The sequence below is a fragment of the Oncorhynchus mykiss genome, chromosome 26 (genome assembly GCF_057628025.1).
Source record: "Oncorhynchus mykiss isolate SJ-2025 chromosome 26, ASM5762802v1, whole genome shotgun sequence".
Classification (NCBI taxonomy): domain Eukaryota; kingdom Metazoa; phylum Chordata; class Actinopteri; order Salmoniformes; family Salmonidae; genus Oncorhynchus; species Oncorhynchus mykiss.
The window spans coordinates 12,958,957-12,984,508 of NC_143047.1; the positions used below are offsets into that span (position 1 = coordinate 12,958,957).

The window sequence follows — 25,552 nt, forward strand, 5'->3', positions numbered from 1 at the left end:
CACCTTCTGGATGATAGCGGGGTGAACAGGCAGTGGCTCGGGTGGTTGATGTCCTTGATGATCTTTATGGCCTTCCTGTGACATCGGGTGGTGTAGGTGTCCTGGAGGGCAGGTAGTTTGCCCCCGGTGATGCGTTGTGCAGACCTCACTACCCTCTGGAGAGCCTTACGGTTGAGGGTGGAGCAGTTGCCGTACCAGGCGGTGATACAGCCCGGCAGGATGCTCTCGATTGTGCATCTGTAGAAGTTTGTGAGTGCTTTTGGTGACAAGCCAAATTTCTTCAGCCTCCTGAGGTTGAAGAGGCGCTGCTGCGCCTTCTTCACAATGCTGTCTGTGTGAGTGGACCAATTCAGTTTGTCTGTGATGTGTATGCCGAGGAACTTAAAACTTGCTACCCTCTCCACTACTGTTCCATCGATGTGGATAGGGGGGTGCTCCCTTTGCTGTTTCCTGAAGTCCACAATCATCTCCTTAGTTTTGTTGACGTTGAGTGTGAGGTTATTTTCCTGACACCACACTCCAAGGGCCCTCACCTCCTCCCTGTAGGCCGTCTCGTCGTTGTTGGTAATCAAGCCTACCACTGTTGTGTCGTCCGCAAACTTGATGATTGAGTTGGAGGCGTGCGTGGCCACGCAGTCGTGGGTGAACAGGGAGTACAGGAGAGGGCTCAGAACGCACCCTTGTGGGGCCCCAGTGTATATGCGGAGCATCTATAGACGACGAGTTAGTTCAAGCTGTATGTCTAGACACCCTAAAGTTTGTGTGTTAGCCAAGGAGTGCTTCGTTTGGGGAAGTCACTCAGTAAAGGGACGGGAGGGGGGATGGGGTATGTGTTTTATGTTCACGTTTATTATTAGTACAGGTGGCATGACAAGCTCCCGCTCAGTTTTGTATGACAGCAACAATTTGCTCTAAAATAAGAAATGCCACATAGTGACAGAGCACAGAGTAGACCAGGTGGAATAAAGATGGTCAGCTGGAACTGTAATGGCTTAGGGCATGTGGTGAAGCGAGCTAAGGTTTTTTCTCATCTTAAATCACTGGGTGCTGACATAGTGTTTCTTCAAGAAACTCATATTAAACGCTCCGCTCAGGCCAAGCTACGAGTCGGCTGGATCGGTCAGATATACCAGTCTAACTTTGATGCAAAAGCGAGAGGGGTAGCAATCCTGATAAGGAAAAACATTCTGTTTGTTTACTCATCCTCGATTTCAGATCCTAATGGTCGGTATATTGTTGTGGCTGGTACACTGAATTCGAAACCAGTAACCTTGGTCAATTTATATGGACCCAACTTCGATGATCCATTATTTTTTCAAAGGGTATTTAAGGACATACCAAATATCTCGGACACAAGTGTTATTGTTGGAGGGGACTTTAACTGTACGTTAGATCCTCTTTTAGATAAACAGCTATCAAGGTCACTTCAACAATCAAATGCCAGTGTCTGTCTAAATACATTGATGACAAACCTTAACATTGTCGATATTTGGAGACTGACGCACCCAACAGACATGGATTACTCTTTCTTTTCATCCGTTCATAAATCATATTCCAGAATTGACTATTTTTTGTTGGACTCCAAACTAATCTCAGCGGCTGAGTCGGTTACCTATCACCCTATTCTAATTACGGACCACTCTCCTGTGTCCATGGTGCTGAAACTAGACAATATGTCGACAGGTCGGCGACCGTGGCGCTTAGACGCATACCTGCTGAAAGATGAGGCTTTTTGTCAGTATTTGAAGGAGCAGATTGCCTTTTTCCTCGGGGGACACGGGGGATGACACGGGGGATGTTGACGACTCCACCCTTTGGGAATCTCTAAAGGCTGTGATTAGCGGTTACATTATTTCTTATACATCAGAGATGAAGAAACGCGCCAATACTAGGCTAAGAGAAATTGAAAGAGAGTTAGGGGGACAGGAGAACGTTTTTAGGACGAATTCCTCGTATACAGTCCTTGAGAAGATCACAAAGTTAAAATATGAATACAATACTATCCTTTCGAAACGGGTGGGCTCTTTACTTGCTAGAACGCAACAAAGTTATTTTGAACTGGGTGACAAACCACATAAATTATTAGCAAGACAGCTAAGGCATGTACAGGCATCTAGAGCTATTCACAAAATAAAAGACAAGAAGGGTAAAATAGTAACAGATCCGCAGGATATTAATAAATGCTTTGCGCAGTTTTACTCAGAGCTATACCAATCAAAATGCGATGCTACTGATCCACAAACTATGGAACGCTTTCTCGCTGAATGTGAACTTCCTGAACTAGACAGGGGGGCAGCTTCTGCACTTGATGCAGGGATAACTGTGGAGGAAATTAACACAGTGATAGCACGATTTCCAAACAGCAAGGCCCCTGGGCCCGATGGATATGTAATAGAATTCTATAAGAAGTACTGCGCCAGTCTAGCTCCACTTATGTTGTGAATGTTTAAACAATCCAAAGAAAATGTCAAACTCCCGCAAACACTGTATGAGGCTACAATAGTACTGATCTTGAAAAAAGATAGGGATTCCATGGAGATGTCGTCTTATCGCCCCGTGTCGTTACTCCCCATAGAAAACAAGGTGTTGACAAAGATATTGGCAAACCGATTGAAAACATATATTTCTGACATCATACACCCTGACCAGACAGGTTTTATCCCGGGCCGACATATACACTACAATTTGAGACGTCTTTTCAACGTAATGTATCACGATCATAAGCTCTCTTCGCTATAGCCATGGAACCCCTTGCTACTCGCATTCGGGCATGTGCCGATATAGCTTCTGTTAAAATAAAGGACACACAGCACAAAATGTCCCTATATGCAGACGATGTGCTTTTGTTTTTGTCCAAGCCTAAAACTTCTATTCCACCCTTACTTAACTTGATAAACACATTTGGCTCCTTCTCTGGCTACAAGATAAACTGGCAAAAAAGTGAGTTGATGCCAATATCACGGCCTGTGGATATGCAATTTCTGCAATCTACCCCGTTTAGAACAGTGATGGACAAGTTCACAAGCCTTGGCATTGTAGTGACAAGAGACCTTGATCAGCTATTGAAAGCGAATTGGGACATGAAAATATATCAGCTTAAACATAATATAGAGTTTTGGAAAACTCTGCCTATCTCCTTGGTTGGTCGTATAAACGCTATTAAAATGGTTGTCCTACCCAGGTTTCTCTACCTCTTCCAATGTCTACCCAATTTCACACCACAAAGCTATTTTAAGAAACTGGATTCAATAGTAACTCCATTTTTATGGGATAACAAGGCAGCCAGAATTTCAAAGAAGCATTTATGCAAGGACAAGATAGAGGGGGGCTTTGGCCTTCCTCACTTTAAACTGTATTATTGGGCTGCTAATCTGAACATTGTGTCTTTCTGGAGGGAAAGCTTACCTGCGATGAGACAGAAGGATATGCCTGCATGGCTTTTGATTGAGCAGGCCTCCTGTCAACGTTCCTCACTCCCTGCACTTGTTAATAGCCCATCATACGTGAAAAAATCCACTTATGACTCTAACCCAGTCATTTGTCATACGCTTAGGATGTGGAAACAGATTAGGTATTTTCTTAACATACCCACTGTATACATTGACAGCCCGATTTGCCTGAATCATGCTTTCCACCCCGCATTGGATGATGTGGTGTTTTCACAGTGGAGGGAGAAGGGGCTCACAATTGGTAATCTATACATAGATGGTCAGTTAGCTTCATTTCAACAATTACAGGGAAAGTTCAACATGCCAACAACACATTTTTTCAGATACCTCCAAATCAGGAATTTCGTAAGGACACATATCCCACAGTATGGCATGAAGCCAAATAGTCCTACATTAGATAGCTTGATCCTTGTCATACCCCATTCAAAAGGGTCGGTCTCTAGACTGTATGATGTGCTACAAGCCCACATAGAGGTATCCACAGACACCATTAAAAGGGCTTGGGAACAAGAACTTGGCTCAGAAATCTCAGATGAGGACTGGGTAGAAGCTCTCAGGAATATAAACCACAGTTCAGTGAATGCCAGACACAACCTTGTACAGTTTAAGGTGATACACAGGTTACATTACTCAAAAGTAAAACTATTCCCGGACACCTCACCACTGTGTGAGAGGTGCAAGCAGGATGAGGGGACGTTGACCCACTTATTCTGGACATGTCCTAAGTTACATGTTTACTGGGCTCTCATTTTTGATTATTTATCTAGAGCCTTTGATAGAGTTCTAGCCCCAGACCCATTGACCGCTCTGTTTGGCACAGTTGATGGGAATAATCACGAAGGGAAAGCTGTCTCTCTTTGTACTCTATTAGCCAAAAGGCTCATATTGCAATTTTGGAAACTGGAGACTGTACCTACCTTTGAAATGTGGTTACGGGACTTAGGAAATGTAATACATGTGGAAAAGATTCGATACAATACCTCCAATAGAAGTCCAATGTTTTACAAAATATGGCAGCCGATACTGGATAAATGGTCTAGTCCCGCTTCATAACTGGGTTGACGATCTGCTGCTACTCTGTGCTGTACTCCACTCAATATTTATTTTTGGCTTAACTACACTGCTTGTAATGACTATATGCTGTCTTCTTATACATGTACCCCCTAATAGGATTTTGTTTTATGTTGTGTATGTGTGAGTTAAGTTTTGTTTTGTCCTCTAAATGTGCCATCCCATTCAACAGTACAATGAATGTCATTGTTAGTATTGTTGTCTTTTTTATTTGATTTTTTATTGTAAAATAATAAACATATTATAAAAAAAAGGAGACTCTCTCCAATACAACCCAAACACTCCAGAGTTATGTGCATCCTTTTAAGCACACCCTTCTCATTAACCGGTGGTGAGTTATTCACAATTTCCGATGAACAAATAAGGTTTCATATGTAAGATGGTTAAAGAAATAACAAAATGATTGATTATTATTACATTAGTATGTGTGCCCTGGTCCTACTAGAGCTCTTTGTCACTAACCACGAGCCGGGTTGTGACAAAAACTCACACTCATTCTTATGTTTAATAAATGTGTCGTATAGTGTGGATGTGGCAGGCTTACAATGATGGCAAAAAACAAACATTTGTGCGTTCTAACACCAGTGCGCTGACCCTGGTGCTAGAGGGGGTACGCAGCTGGAGGTTGAATGTTTGAAGTAGTACGGGACTATTAAAAGTTTGGGAACCACTGGGTTAGGGCTAGCTAAAATGCAATACTAACCTGCTACAAAAAGTCACTTCCATGGAGTAACAACTGCTTTTTTCAAGCCTCTTCCTGTTTCTATGCTATAGGGCCTGAACTGGCCAGAATAGGCATCTATCCCCACGGTAACCACTGAAGCTGTTCAACCGAGATGCATCCAGCTGCTGCACAACACTAAAAACATGTGTTTAGGGATAGATTCAATCAGTTCTGACAACTGCAGAGCAGTTTTATTTTTATATAGGCAATGTCAGGGGTGTAACTGCATTGGAGATGTCAAATCATCAAACAGCTCCTGGCGTTATACCTATCGCGGACATTGCCATTGGATGTTGCATTAATAATAATACCATGCAGCCTTACATTTTCGAACACTGGAATGTGTAATCTAGGCTTACATCTCCATTAGGCTGATATAAATCTGTATTATTTTGTTTGATGGTTTTCAATTTGAATGTCATTATTTCTGTATAGCCTACACTTTCACGTTCTGAACTTCTAACACGAGTAGGACAGCTGTGGCTTCTCACTGATTTGACAGCTCTCTAACTTACCTCTGACACAGCCAAAACACCAGCTCTGTGTCGTCTATCACTGGTTAACGCGTGATCTGATGGAATCTAAACATAAGTGTGCTCATAATATAATATATATATATAATTTACTTTTTATTTTTTATTCTATTTTTAGCACTTTCTGTTTAGAATTTCCCCCCCGTTATTTTTGTTTTATTATTGAAATGCCCATTTAGCTTTGGTTTTAAAAAAATATATAGATTTCAATGTGCGAAAGGTGATACAGTGCCTTGCGAAAGTATTCGGCCCCCTTGAACTTTGCGACCTTTTGCCACATTTCAGGCTTCAAACATAAAGATATAAAACTGTATTTTTTTGTGAAGAATCAACAACAAGTGGGACACAATCATGAAGTGGAACGACATTTATTGGATATTTCAAACTTTTTTAACAAATCAAAAACTGAAAAATTGGGCGTGCAAAATTATTCAGCCCCCTTAAGTTAATACTTTGTAGCGCCACCTTTTGCTGTGATTACAGCTGTAAGTCGCTTGGGGTATGTCTCTATCAGTTTTGCACATCGAGAGACTGAATTTTTTTCCCATTCCTCCTTGCCAAACAGCTCGAGCTCAGTGAGGTTGGATGGGGAGCATTTGTGAACAGCAGTTTTCAGTTCTTTCCACAGATTCTCGATTGGATTCAGGTCTGGACTTTGACTTGGCCATTCTAACACCTGGATATGTTTATTTTTGAACCATTCCATTGTAGATTTTGCTTTATGTTTTGGATCATTGTCTTGTTGGAAGACAAATCTCCGTCCCAGTCTCAGGTCTTTTGCAGACTCCATCAGGTTTTCTTCCAGAAAGGTCCTGTATTTGGCTCCATCCATCTTCCCATCAATTTTAACCATCTTCCCTGTCCCTGCTGAAGAAAAGCAGGCCCAAACCATGATGCTGCCACCACCATGTTTGACAGTGGGGATGGTGTGTTCAGCTGTGTTGCTTTTACGCCAAACATAACGTTTTGCATTGTTGCCAAAAAGTTCAATTTTGGTTTCATCTGACCAGAGCACCTTCTTCCACATGTTTGGTGTGTCTCCCAGGTGGCTTGTGGCAAACTTTAAACGACACTTTTTATGGATATCTTTAAGAAATGGCTTTCTTCTTGCCACTCTTCCATAAAGGCCAGATTTGTGCAATATACGACTGATTGTCCTATGGACAGAGTCTCCCACCTCAGCTGTAGATCTCTGCAGTTCATCCAGAGTGATCATGGGCCTCTTGGCTGCATCTCTGATCAGTCTTCTCCTTGTATGAGCTGAAAGTTTAGAGGGACGGCCAGGTCTTGGTAGATTTGCAGTGGTCTGATACTCCTTCCATTTCAATATTATCGCTTGCACAGTGCTCCTTGGGATGTTTAAAGCTTGGGAAATCTTTTTGTATCCAAATCCGGCTTTAAACTTCTTCACAACAGTATCTCGGACCTGCCTGATGTGTTCCTTGTTCTTCATGATGCTCTCTGCGCTTTTAACGGACCTCTGAGACTATCACAGTGCAGGTGCATTTATACGGAGACTTGATTACACACAGGTGGATTGTATTTATCAACATTAGTCATTTAGGTCAACATTGGATCATTCAGAGATCCTCACTGAACTTCTGGAGAGAGTTTGCTGCACTGAAAGTAAAGGGGCTGAATAATTTTGCACGCCCAATTTTTCAGTTTTTGATTTGTTAAAAAAGTTTGAAATATCCAATAAATGTCGTTCCACTTCATGATTGTGCACCACTTGTTGTTGATTCTTTACAAAAAAATACAGTTTTATATCTTTATGTTTGAAGCCTGAAATGTGGCAAAAGGTCGCAAAGTTCAAGGGGGCCGAATACTTTCGCAAGGCACTGTATGCCTACATTGAAATTATAATGTGATGAGGCAGGATAAGTAAGCCACAACCATTCTTTACAGTGTATTTTTTTATTCATTTTTTAATTGAAAAACTGCAAAATGTTAATAACACAAACATTACAGGACACACGTGGCATTTTGTTAAAGGAATTCATGCAACAGGGGTTTCAATGCAGACATGCTCATAGCAGACCTACATCAGGGTCCTAGGCGCTGAGCCCACACAAAACTATAGTCCTACTATGTCCTGTTTAGTGTGGCCTCCAAAAATCCCACCACGTGCCTCAACCAAAGGAAATGCACAGAGACAGAGTGAAGTACGTTACAAGACAGATAACAATTTGTAATAATGTTTTAATTTCATGATCAATTTAAGCACTATTCCCAATTTTATAGGGACTGTATGGGGTTGTAACTTCCAGATTGATGAGAAGGTTAAAGCTCTCAGAGAAAAGTAACAAGGCCCTAGCTGGGAGAAACCCCGATGGAAAGGGGGTTTTAAACTTTGTTTCCATTGAACATGCAAACAAATTAAAGCATTTTAATTAATTATATGAAGAGTGCTTTGGTCCTCCTTTCTTTTTGGAGAGGAGAGGAAGTTGGGTTTAGAAGTTCTCCATTAGGTGCAAACAAAACTAAAGAGATACCAGGAATAGTACAATGAACATATACCAATAATTTGACATGAAGAGTTGCTCAATGTGACTGTAATGTAATGGCTTGTATAGAGGACAGCCTGTCTTCCTTCTCCGGGTGGCCGTCTTTTAAGTGCTCTGATGCTGTGAATGGTTTGACTGTGGAATCACACATTGTGGTGAATGTCTGAAATAAATGTCTGAATGTCTGAAATGTGCTTTGAATAATTCAACTCTTAAACTTTCTGAACACACATTTAGCCGATTTATTAACATGGAGGAGGAACATGTTTGAAATTAGGGTCCCTCAGCTTGTCCAAGTCATTCCTCACCAGCCGAAATAGGTTCCTAAACCTAACAAGACTGTGCTGGACAACTGGCAAACAAAGATAGCAAAATATGTTTTATATTTCTCAAAAATCCTGGTGAAATTGATTATTTGTAGACAGTTGGCTTGGCCCACAATCTAGTCCACTAGTAGTTGTAAAATGTAGTTAAAGTATTGTTAAATATACAAACGTGCAAGTGAATTGTATGTGATATGTGAGGTTAAGTTTGCATCTGTGTTCCTGCTACGTCGTGGTATTGATGTTAAATAACATGCATGTTGGGATTTCTGTGGAAACAACCCAGAGTCAACCACAAAACTAAGGAGTGATCCAACGTGTCTGTGAAATGATTTACAAACACTGTAATAAAACAATATTTTCACCACCACAAAAAAAACAGATGTTCAATCCATCATGAGATATCCAGTCCTATTGCAATTCTTATCCAGGAGGGATTTGGCCCATAGAATTGTCATGAAAAAAACTGTTCAAGCACTTTCTATGATGTCACTTGCTGTCTGATGAAAACCAAACTAAATGTTTTGCCCAATTTAAAAATATATATATATTTTTAGTGAAAGCACTAACTCACCTCAATGTACTCTGAACATTTCATGACTATAGGACAAATGAATCCTTCTGAAATTTCGTCATTTTATGTTTGTTCATGGGAAAATATGATAATCTTTTCAATTTCCTGAAACGCTTCTGTTTTGGAGAGTGGGTTTTCACCAGATGGCGACAATAAAAAAAGAGAACCAAGATAAAGAGCAGCGATGGAAACATACACAAAGTCTAAGGCAAAGGAGTTGTCAGGAGAGGAGGTAAAGGGGTCTAAGTGGAATGAAACATCATACTTTAGGACCCATGGAGGGAGTATGAAAACTCCTCCCATTCCAGAAGAATTATATCATTCCTTCCCCTCCATACATCATCCCCACGGTAACATCTCTCTTTCATCCAATCAGTAAAATCACTTAGATGACCCCATGATCAGGTGAATCTTTGATCTTTATTTCCCTGTGCCGAGTAATCGTCTCTAAAAATCTTCACCCACATAGCTGAACAAACAAGTCCACAACATTTCAATCTTGCCATCGTTACACAGTATAAAAATGTGTTGAGTGCATGCATTTCAAAGAAACGTCCCCCAAATAATCCCTGTCACAGAACATACACATCACACGCTCTCACACACACATCTAGAGACTACATGATGTGAAATAAATAGTTGTACTGTATATACAAGAGCCCAAGAGGGCAGCAACAACAACTCATGTATGTATACAATCGCACAATACATAGGGTAAAGATTAATGTTCAACAAAAAGCTTAGCCCTTTATGTTAACATGAGATAAATAATACTGAAAGTTTAAATGTGAGTTTTATTGGATTCCAGCATTTAATAAGTAGCCTTAGACAGACTGTCCCACTCTGGCCAACTCAAATAAATAGCATTACACAATGTCCCTACCAAAACATCCTTGTCAATGAGATTCGAAAATTACCTCATTTTATAAGCTTCACGTACAATAACGTTAACAGTGGTGATATACTGTGTGTGTGATATGTATATATATATATATATATATATATATATATATATATATATATACAGTTGAAGTCGGAAGTTTACATACACCTTAGCCAAATACATTTAAACTCAGTTTTTCACAATTCCTGACATTTAATCCTATAAAAAATTCCCTGTCTTAGGTCAGTTAGGATCACCACTTTATTTTAAGAATGTGAAATGTCAGAATAATAGTAGAGAGAATTATTTATTTCAGCTTTTATTTCTTTCATCACATTCCAAGTGGGTCAAAAGTTCACATACACTCAATTAGTATTTGGTAGCATTGCCTTTAAATTGTTTAACTTGGGTCAAACGTTTCGGGTAGCTAGCCTTACACAAGCTTCCCACAGTAAGAATTCTGGCCCTTTCCTCCTGACAGAGCTGGTGTAACTGAGTCAGGTTTGTTGGCCTCCTTGCTGGCACAAGCTTTTTAAGTTCTGCCCACAAATATTCTATGGGATTGAGGTCAGGGATTTGTGATGGCCACTCCAATACCTTGACTTTGTTGTCCTATAGCCATTTTGCCACAACTTTGGAAGTATGCTTGGGGTCATTGTCCATTTGGAAGATCCATTTGCGACCAAGCTTTAACTTCCTGCCTGATGTCTTGAGATGTTGCTTCAATATATCCACAATTTTCCTACCTCATGATGCCATCTATTTTGTGAAGTGCACCAGTCCCTCCTGCAGCAAAGCACCCTCACAACATGTTGCTGCCACCCCCGTGCTTCACGGTTGGGATGGTGTTCTTCGGCTTGCAAGCCTCCCCCTTTTTCCTCCAAACATAACGATGGTCATTATGGCCAAACAGTTATATTTTTGTTTCATCAGACCAGAGGACATTTCTCCAGAAAGTACAATCTTTGTCCCCATGTGCAGTTGCAAACCAGTCTGGCTTTTTTTATGGCGGTTTTGGAGCAGTGGCATCTTCCTTGCTGAGCGGCCTTTTAGGTGATGTTGATATAGGACTAATTTTACTGTGGACATAGATACTTTTGTACCTGTTTCCTCCAGCATCATCACAAGGTCCTTTGCTATTGTTCTGGGATTGATTTGCACTTTTCATACCAAAGTACATTAATCTCTAGGAGACAGAATGCGTCTCCTTCCCGAGCGGTATGACGGCTGCATGGTTCCATGGTGTTTATACTTGCGTAATATTGTTTGTACAATAGTGGTACCTTCAAGCATTTGGAAATTGCTCCCAATTATTTTTTTTCTGAGGTCTTGGCTGATTTCTTTTGACTTTTCTATGATGTCAAGCAAAAAGGCACTGAGTTTGAAGGTAGGCCTTGAAACACATCCACAGGTTCACCTCCAATTGACTCAAATGATGTAATTCAGAAGCTTCTAAAGCCATGACATCCTTTTCTGGAATTTTCCAAGCTGTTTAAAAGGCACAGTCAACTTAGCGTATGTAAACTTCTGACCCACTGGAATTTTAATACAGTGAATTATAAGTGAAATAATCTGTCTGTAAACAATTGTTGGAAAAATTACTTGTGTCATGCACAAAGTAGATGTCCTAACCGACTTGCCAAAACTATAGTTTGTTAACAAGAAATTTGTGGAGTGGTAGAAAAACGAGTTTTAATTACTCCAACCTAAGTGTATGTAAACTTCCAACTTCAACTGTATATTGTCGGAAGTTTACATACACTTACGTTGAAGTCATTAAAACGTGTGTGTGTGTGTATATATATATATATAATCTCACTACAGGGTGCATTTGCTGGGTTATATCCAAGTGTCACAAATAAATACACAGTTGGAAAATCTTAGTTCATAGTCAATCAAATACGCTAATGTTGAGATGGGTTTAAATAATTAGCATTATTAGTTGTAAACCCAATCTTATGTAAGAACTCTGTAGAGGGCAGGTTTTATACTGTACTCCCAGCTATAAATACATGTTTTTCTCTCTTTGTGCAACAGTCATCTACTAACTAACCCACCAGCAGTATCTAGGCTACAGCCCTAAAATAAAAGGACTCCATGTGAGGGTCCTCTGAGGCAGGTAACATATGGACCCGCCCTAGATCTGTGCTTATCCCTCACATGACCCAAATTAAGAGCAATGCCTCCTGATTTATCAAAACACATTTAAAAAAAAAAAATGTTATCTTCAAGTGCAAACATGTCAAGAGCCATTTTGGTCAGGCGGTAACCCACCCCACACACCAGAAAGTCTGTGAAACTACAAACACGGGACCTTAATAATGATTATCACAACTTCACTAGTTCATTATACTCTTGTGCCTGACAGGAAACTCAATGAGGAGCCACACTATGACACAGTCCGTGGTGTCTCCCTCAGACCTCCACAACAATGATGAGGTTCGAGGGAGTGGCTACATCTTTGTGACATTTACATTTTTAAATCTAGTTTATTATTTACCATGTCTAAATTCTCTCGTAACATTGGTTTTAAAGTGGCCATTTGTCAGTAACTGTGTATTCCATTCATGCAGTACACACACAGAGGACAGGGTTCCATTACCATTATGAACAGCCTTGGATGTCTTCACAACCCAATGGCAGGAAACCAAGAGAAAACAACAAACGAAGTCATGACTTCAGAGGCATGTGACTCTCCCTCCCTCCCTCCCTCCCTCCCTCCCTGCCTCCATCCCTCGCCTCTCTCTATCCTCCCAGAAAAATCTATGTCTATTTTCTTTATCAGACAGAACAGAATACAAGGCAAAGTCAGCTATGTCTGCTACAAGTTTTTAAAAAAGAAGTAAAAGAAAGAAAGATGAAAGACAAGTGGTCCATTGTTTCTCTGTGGAATTAGACCAGGTGTTTGTGTGGATGATAGTCCAGGGACAGTCTCTCTTCCACCCACACACACACAGACTTGGAAGCCAAGGCCAGTTCTTGGGAGGAAACTGTCGTCTTACATACGCGTCTGTCAGATTGAGGTTATGGGTTGGAGCTAGCGCCACAATCATTATCATGCTGGAGCTGGATGGTAGGAAGGGGTCCTTCTGTTCTGACCCCCAATAAGAGCTATATGGGGACGTCCTGAGCCCGTAACATTGAACTTTGCTAAGAGCTGGCATGAGGTACAAGTAGAGGTCTTTTGCGAAGGGGGTTGAGGTGAATCCCGTCAGAAAAAAAACACGATTTCACAGGGGTTAGAAGAGAGGACACCCACTAAATCACATCCTTACAGCTCACACCCCTCCTCCTCTGTTCCTCCTCCATGCCCACAGCAGAGCAGAGAGCGATGCACCATGCCACAATGTCAGCTCACTAAGAGGCAACATGCCACTGCCGGCTCACACAATGCACTTTGACCCCACAGTGAGGGATTCTGGGGGTTGAAGTTCCTTCAGGTAAGCATTCTTTGAAGAGAAGACTAGAGGCGCTGTCACGTCCTGCTTCACAGAGCTACCAGCTTTAGGGGAGGTCTTATGACCCCACCCCAACCTGATTGGCTGGAGGGTAGATGAGGGGGCTTGGAGTCGAGGTGAGCGCTGCAGAGAAAGGAGAATGGGAGGAGTGTTCGGGTACAGAGTAGGGTTGTGGTGGAGGAGGCTAGGGGTCTGCAATGCACCCCTGAGATCACTGGCTGGGGTAGGTGGGGTAGCGGACGGGGGAGTGTTGGCTGTGTGCCAGGGGCATGGTAGAGTGGCGTGGCTCTGAGGGCAGCCGGGTGGAGAGCAGGTCTGCATCAGCGCCAGTCTGAGAACCACCAAACATGTCACCTACAGGACAGGACAGGACACAAGAGACAGACGAGAAAAAGTCATGTCTACAGGTGCAGCCTACTCTATAAGCTTCTGTATGATTCGTTAAACTCCAGACCCCATGTTCATATTCAGACCAATGTTCCCACTCTAGCCCCAGTGCTGTGTGGTTGAGATTGTAGTCTAGGCTGTGGTTTACCATGGGCTGGGTCCATGCCCCCCTGGGTGCCAGTGATATGGTGCCAAAAGGCACTGCGGGGCAGGATGGCCGTGGGTGTACAGGGGTAGGAGCCCGTCTCAGAACCTTTAGACAACTGAGAGAGAAAAAATTATAAAAAACACAGTATTATATAACCACCAGAGAGAATATTTTGTGTGTGTGTGTGTGTGTGTGTGTGTGTGTGTGTGTGTGTGTGTGTGTGTGTGTGTAACTGTGCCTTACTCTGCTGTTCTTCTCCATCTCCATCAAAACTCTCTTGTGCTGCTCAGCGATGGCCAGGGTGGAGGAGTGGACTCTCTGGTAGATCTGTTCTCCCTCCCGCGTCTGGAATGTGTACAGGCCTTCTCCACTGTCACACATCCTGGAACACACCAACACACACTCCTCAGTACACCCTGCATGTGTATACAGGCCATAATATAAGTAATATCGACAATTCACCATATAGGTATGTTTTTTAAACAGTCCTTTTGCAGGCACACTGTATTTACCACAAATTGTTCTCAAGCAATTGACAGCCAATCGTACTGCATTCTAACCACCACCAGGGTGCAGTGTGGGACTACGTTCTCCCTACTGGCAGTACACTCTTATCTTTGTCCTTTGGGGGGCACCCTGCAAGTGGACCGAATCCTTTCTTTTCAAGTTTATCAAAGCACAGGAGGAGATAAGAACGCCTCGCTCACCATTGATTTTCCTCTAATCTATTCAATCAATCTCTTTATGAGGCTCTCCTGGGCAGGGCACCTGTCTGTCTGACTGTGTATGTGTGTGTGTGTGTGCACGCATGTGCGAGCATTAGTGTGTGTGGTCCGTATGCGTGTTTCATCAAGCGAAATATGGGCTAGGCACAGACAACTGGTTACACAGTCCTGCTTTTCTGCAGCCTTTGCATTCTTCTCCCCATCCCTCACTCTCCATACCTCTCCCTCCCTCCCTCCCTCCCTCACCGTCCAGCCTCGAAGGTGAAGCGCGTGGCATCTCGTCCGTAGCGGCGCAGGGAGCAGAGAGGCCAGGTAACCAGTTTGGTGCGAGGGTTGTGGATGTCCCACAGGTAGATATTCTCATGGGTGATCTGCATCATACACTCCCCATAGATGTCCAGGTTAGGACAGGGCAGTAGGAACACATTGAAACGCTCTGACAGGGAGACAGGAAGGGATATTACTAGTCTTAGTTCAGCATGACATACCACACATTATAAAGTGACTTGTAGAAAGCCAGGACCCGTATCCACATAGCATCTCAGAGAGGATGATCCATTTAGCAATAATAATAAGAGACTGGTAGCAGTAGCTGTGTTGTGTGTGTGTGTAGCATGAATGTGTGTGTGTGTGTGTGTGTGTGTAAAAAGTCAGTGCAGGTGGTCAGTCCAGTTTAAGTGTTCAGCATTCTGATGGCTTGTAGATAGAAACTGTTGGTATCAGACCCCATATTCCAACGGTAAAGTGAACAGCTCGTGTGTGGGGTGTTTGAAAAATATAAACTCAGCAAAAAAAAGAAACGTCCTCTGACTGTCAACTGCTTTTATTTTTCAGCAAACTTAACATGTGTAAATATTTGTATGAACATAACAAGATTCAACAACTGAGACATAAACTGAACAAGTTCCACAGACATGTGACTAACAGAAATGGAATAATGTGTCCCTGAACGAAAGGGTGGTCAAAATCAAAAGTAACAGTCAGTATCTGGTGTGGCCACCAGCTGCATTAAGTACTGCAGTGCATCTCCTCCTCATGGACTGCACCAGATTTGCCAGTTCTTTCTGTGAGATGTTACCCCACTCTTCCACCAAGGCACCTGCAAGTTCCCGGACATTTCTGGGGGGAATGGCCCTAGCCCTCACCCTCCGATCCAACAGGTCCCAGAAGTGCTCAATGGGATTGAGATCCGAGCTTTTTGCTGGCCATGGCGGAACACTGACATTCCTGTCTTGTAGGAAATCATGCACAGAACGAGCAGTATGGCTGGTGGCATTGTCATGCTGGAGGGTCATGTCAAGATGAGCCTGCAGGAAGGGTACCACATGAGGGAGGAGGATGTCTTCCCTGTAACTCACATCGCTGAGATTGTCTGCAATGACAACAAGCTCAGTCCAATGATGCTGTGACACACCGCCCCAGACCATGAGGGACACTCCACCTCCAAATCGATCCCGCTCCAGAGTACAGGCCTCGGTGTAACGCTCATTCCTTCGACGATAAAAGCAAATCCGACCACCACCTCCTGGTGAGACAAAACCACGACCCGTCAGTGAAGAGCACTTTTTGCCAATCCTGTCTGGTCCAGCGACGGTGGGTTTGTGCCCATAGGCGACATTGTTGCCGGTGATGTCTGGTGAGGACCTGCAGGCCTACAAGCCCTCAGTCCAGCCTCTCTCAGCCTAATGCGGACAGTGAGCACTGATGGCGGGATTGTGCCTTCCTGGTGTAACTAGGGCAGATGTTGTTGCCATCTTGTACCTGTCCCACAGATGTGATGTTCGGATGTACCGATCCTGTGCAGGTGTTGTTACACGTGGTCTACAACTGCGAGGACAATCAGCTGTCCGCTCTGTCTCCCTGTAGCGCTGTCTTGGGCGTCTCACAGTACAGACATAGCAATTTATTGCCCTGGCCACATCTTCAGTCCTCATGCCTCCTTGCTGCATACCTAAGGCACGTTCACACAGATGAGCAGGGACCCTGGGCATCTTTCTTTTGGTGTTTTTCAGAGTCAGTAGAAAGGCCTCTTTAGTGTCCTAAGTTTTCATAACTGTGACCTTAATTACCTACCATCTGAAAGCTATTAGTGTCTTAACGACCGTTCCACAGGTGCATGTTGATTCATTGTTTATGGTTCATTGAACACGCTTGGGAAACAGTGTTTTAACCCTTTACAATGAAGATCTGTGAAGTTATTTGGAGTTTTTACGAAATATCTTTGAAAGACAGGGTTGTTTCTTTTTTTTTGCTGAGTTTATATATACGGTATACAGTGCCTTTGCAATGTATTCAGACACCTCGACTTTTTCCACATTTTGTTACGTTACAGATAATCCTCATCAATCTACCCGCAATACCCCATAATGACCAAGAGAAAACAGGTTTTTAGAAACGTTTGCAAATGTTTTCAAACTAAAGAACTGCAATACCTTATTTACATAAGTATTCAGACCCTTTGCTATGGGACTTGAAGTTTAGCTCAAGTGCATCCTGTTTCCATTGATCATGCATGAGATGTTTCTACAACTTGATTGGAGTCCACCTGTGGTAAATTCAATTGACTGGACATGATTTGGAAAGGCACACATCTGTCAATATAAGATCCCACAGTTGACAGTGCATGTCAGAGCAAAAACCAAGCCATGAGGTCGAATGAATTGTCTGTCGAGCTCCGAGACAGGATTATGTTGAGGCACAGATCTGGAAAAATGTCCTCTGGTCTGATGAAACAAAAATAGAACTGTTTGGCCATAATGACCATCGTTATGTTTGGAGGAAAAGGGGGAGGCTTGCAAGCCGAAGAACACCATGCCAACCGTGAAGCACGGGGGTGGCAGCATCATGTTGTGGGGGTGCTTTGCTGCAGGAGGGACTGATGCACTTCACAAAATTGATGGCATGATGAGGCAGGAAAATTATGTGGATATATTGAAGCAACATCTCAATACATCAGTCAGGAAGTTAAAGCTTGGTCGCAAATGGGTCAAACCTGACTCAGTTACACCAGCTCTGTCAGGAGGAATGGGCCAAAATTCACCCAACTTATTGTGGGAAGCTTGTGGAAGGCTAACCGAAACGTTTGACCCAAATTAAACTATTTAAAGGCAATGCTACCAAATACTAATTGAGTGTATGTAAACTTCTGACCCAATGGGCATGTGATGAAAGAAATAAAAGCTGAAATAAATCACTCTACTATTATTCTGACATTTCACATTCTTAAAATAAAGTGGTGATCCTAACTGACCTAAAACGGGGATTTATTTACTAGGATTAAATGTCAGGTATTGTGAAAAACAGAGTTTAAATGTATTTGGCTAAGGTTTATGTAAACCTCCGACTTCAACTGTAATTCCAATGTTGTTGTATTAGCAATATCTTTGTATCCTGCTCACCTCCTCATTGTTGTCTCCTTACATGTCATCATAGTAACCAAACATATGTGTATTTGTGACAGAAAAGTGAGGTAGCAGAAGGAGTTGTTATTTCCTCTATATTTTGAAAGCTTTGCTTCAGATCACAAAACGGCACAAATAGCCTCATTTATGCATGATATATTAGACAACTAAACTGCTAGAGGCAACAAGTCAACAAAATGCATCACTGCTCCTATGAAATAACAGAACTGAAAATGACAGCTCCCTGTGAATACATACAGCGTGGTACACCATTACTTAGAAGTAATCATCTATGAGGATATAGTGGAGAATCCTCTGTTAGTTGCTGAGGCAGTCATGCCATTCTTAATTTTTATTCCAAACAAGCTGCAGAGCTTCATCAGCATCAGCTCCACTATCTCTTCCTCCTCTGAGGGCTTGTGATGTATTTTCTCTTGAGTAAACACCACCAGGATGACTGAGATGAACAGGTTCAGAACCACAAAGGTCATGAATATAATGCAGGATCCAATGAGGAACGCACCGGGTTGTAACCAAGAACCTCGTCATAGTTGAAGATGCCCAGTTACAAGCTAACCATGGTCAGAGCAGCATCCAAGAGAGTCCTATAAGAGTACAGCTTCCAGCCATACATCACATAAGAAGTGATAGAATAGGCCAGGAACATAATGGTGATAACTACGAGGAAGCCTGGTATGTCAGTCCAGGCTCGTTGCAGTGCGGCTGTGATCATGTGTAGCTTGGGGTTGAGCCTCAGCAGATGCCACTGTAGCCAGTAGCACCAGGAATGCGATCAGATACCCCAGCACTACATCTGCTGTGGCTGTCTCGTGGAAACTGGAAAACTGGTCTTTATGGTTGTGGTAGTACTCCATGTCCCGGTTCCCTAACACAGTCCTCTTAATGAAGACAGACAATGTACTCCAGCTCAGGAGGATGATGGCGAGCTCCAGGCGGTTGCACTTTGTCTTGAATTAAGCCCACTCCTGCTGCTTCATTAGCTTGCCCTGAACATACATGTAGTAGAGGATAAAGAGGAAATAGATGACCTCAGAGGCCATGACAAAGATGTGGAGTCCACCGGTGGACTGGTATAGTCGGACACTCTGCAGCTCACTGCGAAACTGGAACGCTCTACAGCACGAGTGTGACAATGTGACCTCTACAAAGACTGCTCAGGTGAACATATCAAGCCAGGTGTTGTCAGACAGATACTGAAGGGTACTGCTAGCATTCTGTGATTCACAGAACTGACTCCACCACAAACCCCCCCTCCCCTGTGGAGAACCACACTGCCCCAGATGGGTTGGGATCTGAGTCGGGCCTGGGTTTGGTACTGCCAGGGGCTGCGGAGGGTCTTTGAGGTGTTTTCACTCGCAGAGCGGTTCCAGCCTGGCCCATAGGAGCTCATGTCCTCCACCTCCCATGAGTATGGACCATGACAGTCAGGTACAGCCTGGTGCATGGAGCGGGTGATGCCACATGAGTTCTTCTGCACCCTCATCTGGCGAAGACGGGCATTACCAACCAGTCCATCTGTGATGAAACCTGGGAACTCTCCAAAGAGGTTGCTGAGCAGAGAGGTATTTGCCCAGGTGAACGCATCTCTGTGGCTCATGCTGTCTTAGATCCCTTGGCTGAAGCTGCCAAATGTGCTGAGTCAGGAAGTAAGCGTTAGGGTCCCGCTGACCATACGCCACCAGGAGCAACATCCACATGAACCCCATGTAGGTGAGAATCTCTTTGATGAGGGCAAAGACCTTCTGCTCCTTGATCATGTTGTTCCTCATCCTCTCGATGTCTGTGGGAGGAGGGGGCTGGTAGAAGCTGCATGTGCTATCCCTCCTGACAGCCCACGCTACATCAGGGTCATCTGGGTTTCGGACCTCCCCCTCAAACGTTGGATCCCCATACTCCTCCTGATCAACTTTCTTCAGAATGAACAGGTCCCGTTTTGAGTAATTGTCCAGGATTGGTGGGAGCACGGTCTCAGAGACGTTCTGAGCCGTCTTCACTACCCGCTGGATTGCCTAATAGTCGTGAACAGAGCAATTCATGTACCAAGCCCAGGGCTCTGAGCTTGGTGACGAGTTGAGGGAACTATTGTGTTGAATGCTGAACTGTCAATGAACAGAATTATCACGTAGGTGTTCCTCTTGTCCAGATGTGTTACGGCCATGTGAATAGTAATGGAAATGGCCTCTTCCGTGGATCTGTTGGAGCGGTAGGCAGATTGTAGTGGGTCCAGTGTGTCTGGCATGCTGGTCTTGATGTGGGCCATGACCAGCCTCTCGAAGCACTTCATGATGACCGGGGTAAGTGCTACGGGCTGATCGTCATTAGGCATGTCACCTTGTTTTTCTTTGGCACTGGGATGATTGTGGTTTCCTTGAAGCAGGTGCGGAATACAAGTTGAATATGTCAGAGAAGATGCCCACCAGCTGGTCAGCACACACTCTGAGGATGCGGTTTTGTGAGTATTCACTCTTTTGACAGTTCTCAAACTCAAGTCAGCCTCGGAGAGCAAAATCACCTTGCCGTCTGGAGCAGCGAGAGTCTTCCTGGATGGCTCGGTATTGTCTGCTTCAAAGCATGCATAGAATGTGTTAAGCTTGTCGGGAGGGAGGCTTTGGTGGGCACCACACAGCTGGATTTGCCTTTCTAGTATTTGATAGTCGCTAGTCCTTGCCACATGAGTCGTGAGCCTTGTTGAACATCAATTCAAGTTTGAGTCTGTATTGTCATTTTGGGTCCCTAATGGATAGGTTGAGCTCGTACGTGTTTCCCTTGTACACATCGTGCTCCACCGGGTCATCTGGGTTTGTTCTTCTGACATTGAATGCTGCAGCACTTGACTGGCCTGCACAGGGCGCTGACCTCAACCCCATCAAACACGTTTGGGATGAAATGTATAACCGACTGCTAGCCAGGCCTAATCGCCCAACATCAGTGCCCGACTTCACAAAATGCCCTTGTGGCTGAATGGAAGCAAGTCCTCGCAGCAATGTTCCAACATCTAGTGAAAAGCATTCCCAGAAGAGTGAAGGAATCAGTTTCACACATGCTTGGTTAAAATTCCCCATGACAATAAAGACTGCTTCCGGGTGTGAGGATTCTTTCTGGCTAATGTACAGTTTGCTGAGTGCCGCCTTGGTGTTCGCTTGTGGCGGTATGTACACAGCTGTGATAATAACATGCGTGAATTCTCTGAGCATATAGCGGGGTTGACATTTTAGCATCATAAACTCCAGGTCAGATGAACAGGAGCTTAAGATGTTTTCAACTTCGGTACACCAGGAATTGTTGATGAGGAGGAGTACACCTCTCCCTACTCTTACCAGAAGCCGCCGTTCGATCCATACGGAAAATGGAAAAGCCGTCTGGTTAAATAGCAGAGTCGAGTGTCCATAAACCATCCCACTGGGAACAAACTGGTTGAATCAATGTTGTTTCAACGTAATTTGTCAATGTATTGTGACGTGCATTGTGACATGGAATATTTTTCAATAACCAGGTTTTCCATCCAATCTTTTAATGTGAGTAAAGTACATGTCGGATAAAACATTTAATGACAGGCCTGATAGAAACAGCACATTTTTCTGTACACTTTCCAAATGTCGACAAAACAAAATACGCTAGACAAGGTGGAATCTTATTGTGTCTGTAAAATGAATTATGCGACAGATGGCAGTGGAAATGCCTTCATGAGCAGCTGGAGAGAAAGCACCAAAACCAGAGTGGGCACATTTGTTACAGGCTATAAGGCAACATTGTTTTTGGCAAACCTATCAGCAGAGTTGAAAATGCGATACAGTATCTCAATAAATGATATGTTGGATTCACCTCTAACTAAAGCAAAAATTCCAGTTAAAGAAGAGGATTAAGCCAGGGGCTCAGACGAAGCATTAGATATCCTTTAAAATGTTGATATTCGTTTGCGTTGTCAACCAAACACAATTCAATATTACTTTTGTAATATAGTAAATAGCCTAAAGGTAAGGCTATTTTACAAACTTAAGTGACAGTAGTTATTCAACGTTGAAACGAGTAGCACATCCACGGCCACATTTTGAGGTTAGCATACTGTAACTATAAATGTCTTCTTATGTCATCATAGAAAGGGGTCATGTTCAAGACAGCGAGGCTGCAGATCTGTAGAGATCTTCCCCATTGCTGTAATAATCTGCGCAGAAAACCGAACAGCGTTGATCACTTTGCACCATGTACTTTATAATGTCCTCTCAACTGCAATTCCGGTCATTTGGTCGTGCTGTTAGATGAAGCACAGTGATAACACGTTAAGATGTAGAAACACTAAATATCTGCCATTGTATTTGTTGTGCTTTTTAAAAAATGGTTGAAAGCTCAGTGACAACACATTTAGATGACAACTGAACCAACAATCAGACATTGTTTATTTCCATTAGAATTTGGTTGTGTTTTTAGATGGTTGAAAGCATAGTGATAACTTCCTCTTCTTCGTTGCCTTCGGTTATCTTGGTCAGCAGCAACAGGTAAGCCCGCGCGGGGAACAAAGGAGTGTAGTTTCCCAGATCTGGGAGGCTAAAAGATAAGTGTGTAGCCTACGATTCATGATCCAGAGGTGTTTGTCATCGTAGGAAAATGCAAACATTCTGAGCAAACAAAGAAATAATGAATGCAAAAATAGCCATAAAGCAAAGTCGAGCAGGACTGTGCCATGGTGCTGGTCAGACACTCACCTGTATGTTCACACTGAACACCTGCTGCCAGCAAGTCTGGCTCTCCTAGACTGATGTCATTGAGGCGGGTCCCCAGGCATTCGATTGACAGGGTTTTGAACCACTCCTCTGCTTCTAGCTCTAAGTTTAGACCAATGGGATGCAAAGAGAGACGTCATAAAACAGGAAACTTCAGAGATGATTGTACACTGTGAGAAAACATATATTGCAATAAGGTAGGTGTGGTGTGGAGCACCTGATTCACAGGTGAACATGCGCGAGGTGTCATCGGTAAAGACGATGGCTACTGCCTGGCGCTTGGTGTCCCTTGGGAGCCTTGTGACATTCTTCACATTGCTGATCTCGGTCACCTGGGCAACAGGAAAGTTCAAGAGATCAGACAAACACGGAGAGAGGTTGAAAGGGTCAGACAAGCTGTCTAAATACTGTATGATGTGCTGCCGGTTGACCGGATTCAGTTTTCCGAGAGAAAGGAGAGGAGAGAAAGAGGGAGTGTTGAAGTCAGGTGTAGTGGTCACCCTATGCTCACACACTTCAGAGAGACCTGGATTCTGGCTGGGAGTGGGAGGCTGGCTTTGATCTGTGTTACTCTCATCTCCTTCAGCCTCCTGTGTGTGTGTGTGTGTGTGTGTGTGTGTGTGTGTGTGTGTGTGTGTGTGTATGTGTGTGTGTGTGTGTGTGTGTGTGTGCGTTGATCCTTTCAGACACGCACGTTTGCTCCCTGCAGCTAAACAGGGGGCTCAGAGAACACACGGACTGAATGACTGACTTTCTAATGACACACACACACACACACACACACACACACACACACACAGTGGGGCAAAAAAGTATTTAGTCAGCCACCAATTGTGCAAGTTCTCCCACTTAAAAAGATGAGAGAGGCCTGTAATTTTCATCACTTTGACAGATAAAATGAGAAAAAAAATCCAGAAAATCACATTGTAGGATTTTTAATGAATTTATTTGCAAATTATGGTGGAAAATAAGTATTTGGTCACCTACAAACAAGCAAGATTTCTGGCTCTCACAGACCTGTAACTTCTTTAATAAGAGGCTCCTCTGTCCTCCACTCGTTACCTGTATTAATGGCACCTGTTTGAACTTGTTATCAGTATAAAAGACACCTGTCCACAACCTCAAACAGTCACACTCCAAACTCCACTATTGCCAAGACCAAAGAGCTGTCAAAGGACACCAGAAACAAAATTGTAGACCTGCACCAGGCTGGGAAGACTGAATCTGCAATAGGTAAGCAGCTTGGTTTGAAGAAATCAACTGTGGGAGCAATTATTAGGAAATGGAAGACATACAAGACCACTGATAATCTCCCTCGATCTGGGGCTCCACGCAAGATCTCACCCGTGGGGTCAAAATTATCACAAGAACGGTGAGCAAAAATCCCAGAACCACACGGGGGGACCTAGTGAATGACCTGCAGAGAGCTGGGACCAAAGTAACAAAGCCTACCATCAGTAACACACTACGCCGCCAGGGACTCAAATCCTGCAGTGCCAGGCCCGTCTGAAGTTTGCTAGAGAGCATTTGGATGATCCAGAAGAAGATTGGGAGAAAGTCATATGGTCAGATGAAACCAAAATATAACTTTTTGGTAAAAACTCAACTCGTCGTGTTTGGAGAACAAAGAATGCTGAGTTGCATTCAAAGAACACCATACCTACTGTGAAGCATGGGGGTGGAAACATCATGCTTTGGGGCTGTTTCTCTGCAAAGGGACCAGGACGACTGATCCGTGTAAAGGAAAGAATGAATGGGGCCATGTATCGTGAGATTTTGAGTGAAAACCTCCTTCCATCAGCAAGGGCATTGAAGATGAAACGTGGCTGGGTCTTTCAGCATGACAATGATCCCAAACACACCGCCTGGGCAACGAAGGAGTGGCTTCGTAAGAAGCATTTCAAGGTCCAGTCTCCGGATCTCAACCCCATAGAAAATCTTTGGAGGGAGTTGAAAGTCCGTGTTGCCCAGCAACAGCCCTAAAACATCACTGCTCTAGAGGAGCATCTGCATGGAGGAATGGGCCAAAATACCAGCAACAGTGTGTGAAAACCTTGTGAAGACTTACAGAAAATGTTTGACTTCTGTCATTGCCAACAAAGGGTATATAACAAAGTATTGAGATAAACTTTTGTTATTGACCAAATACTTATTTTCCATCATAATTTGCAAATAAATTCATTAAAAATCCTACAATGTGATTTCTGGATTTTTTTCATTTTGTCTGTCATAGCTGAAGTGTACCTATGATGAAAATTACAGGCTGCTCTCATCTTTTTAAGTGGGAGAACTTGCACAATTGGTGGCTGACTAAATATTTTTTTGCCCCACTGTGTATATACAGTGCCTTGCGAAAATATTCGGCCCCCTTGAACTTTGCGACCTTTTGCCACATTTCAGGCTTCAAACATAAAGATATAAAACTGTATTTTTTTGTGAAGAATCAACAACAAGTGGGACACAATCATGAAGTGGAACGACATTTATTGGATATTTCAAACTTTTTTAACAAATCAAAAACTGAAAAATTGGGCGTGCAAAATTATTCAGCCCCCTTAAGTTAATACTTTGTAGCGCCACCTTTTGCTGCAATTACAGCTGTAAGTCGCTTGGGGTATGTCTCTATCAGT

The 25,552-nt window shown here is 43.2% G+C and overlaps 1 protein-coding gene, 1 long non-coding RNA gene and 1 pseudogene across 3 annotated transcripts in view; 1 reads left to right on the forward strand and 2 right to left on the reverse strand.

The window, feature by feature from the left end:
- LOC149971375 (uncharacterized) overlaps positions 1 to 25,552 on the forward strand; it is a 318,492-nt gene that overhangs the window by 111,457 nt on the left and 181,483 nt on the right. The window lies entirely within an intron of this gene.
- LOC110506388 (docking protein 4) overlaps positions 9,956 to 25,552 on the reverse strand; it is a 61,866-nt gene continuing 46,269 nt past the window's right edge. For both annotated transcript variants that reach the window (XM_021585975.3, XM_090222137.1), the window contains exons 4-9: positions 23,140 to 23,254; positions 22,905 to 23,024; positions 15,029 to 15,218; positions 14,301 to 14,439; positions 14,058 to 14,172; positions 9,956 to 13,876 (exon numbers count right to left, since the gene is read on the reverse strand). In XM_021585975.3, coding sequence (XP_021441650.1) covers positions 13,734 to 13,876; positions 14,058 to 14,172; positions 14,301 to 14,439; positions 15,029 to 15,218; positions 22,905 to 23,024; positions 23,140 to 23,254 — 822 coding nt within the window. In that variant the 3' untranslated portion in view covers positions 9,956 to 13,733. The remainder of the gene's footprint in view (positions 13,877 to 14,057; positions 14,173 to 14,300; positions 14,440 to 15,028; positions 15,219 to 22,904; positions 23,025 to 23,139; positions 23,255 to 25,552) is intronic.
- Positions 18,282 to 20,530, reverse strand: LOC149971378 (polycystin-1-like protein 2 pseudogene; annotated as a pseudogene).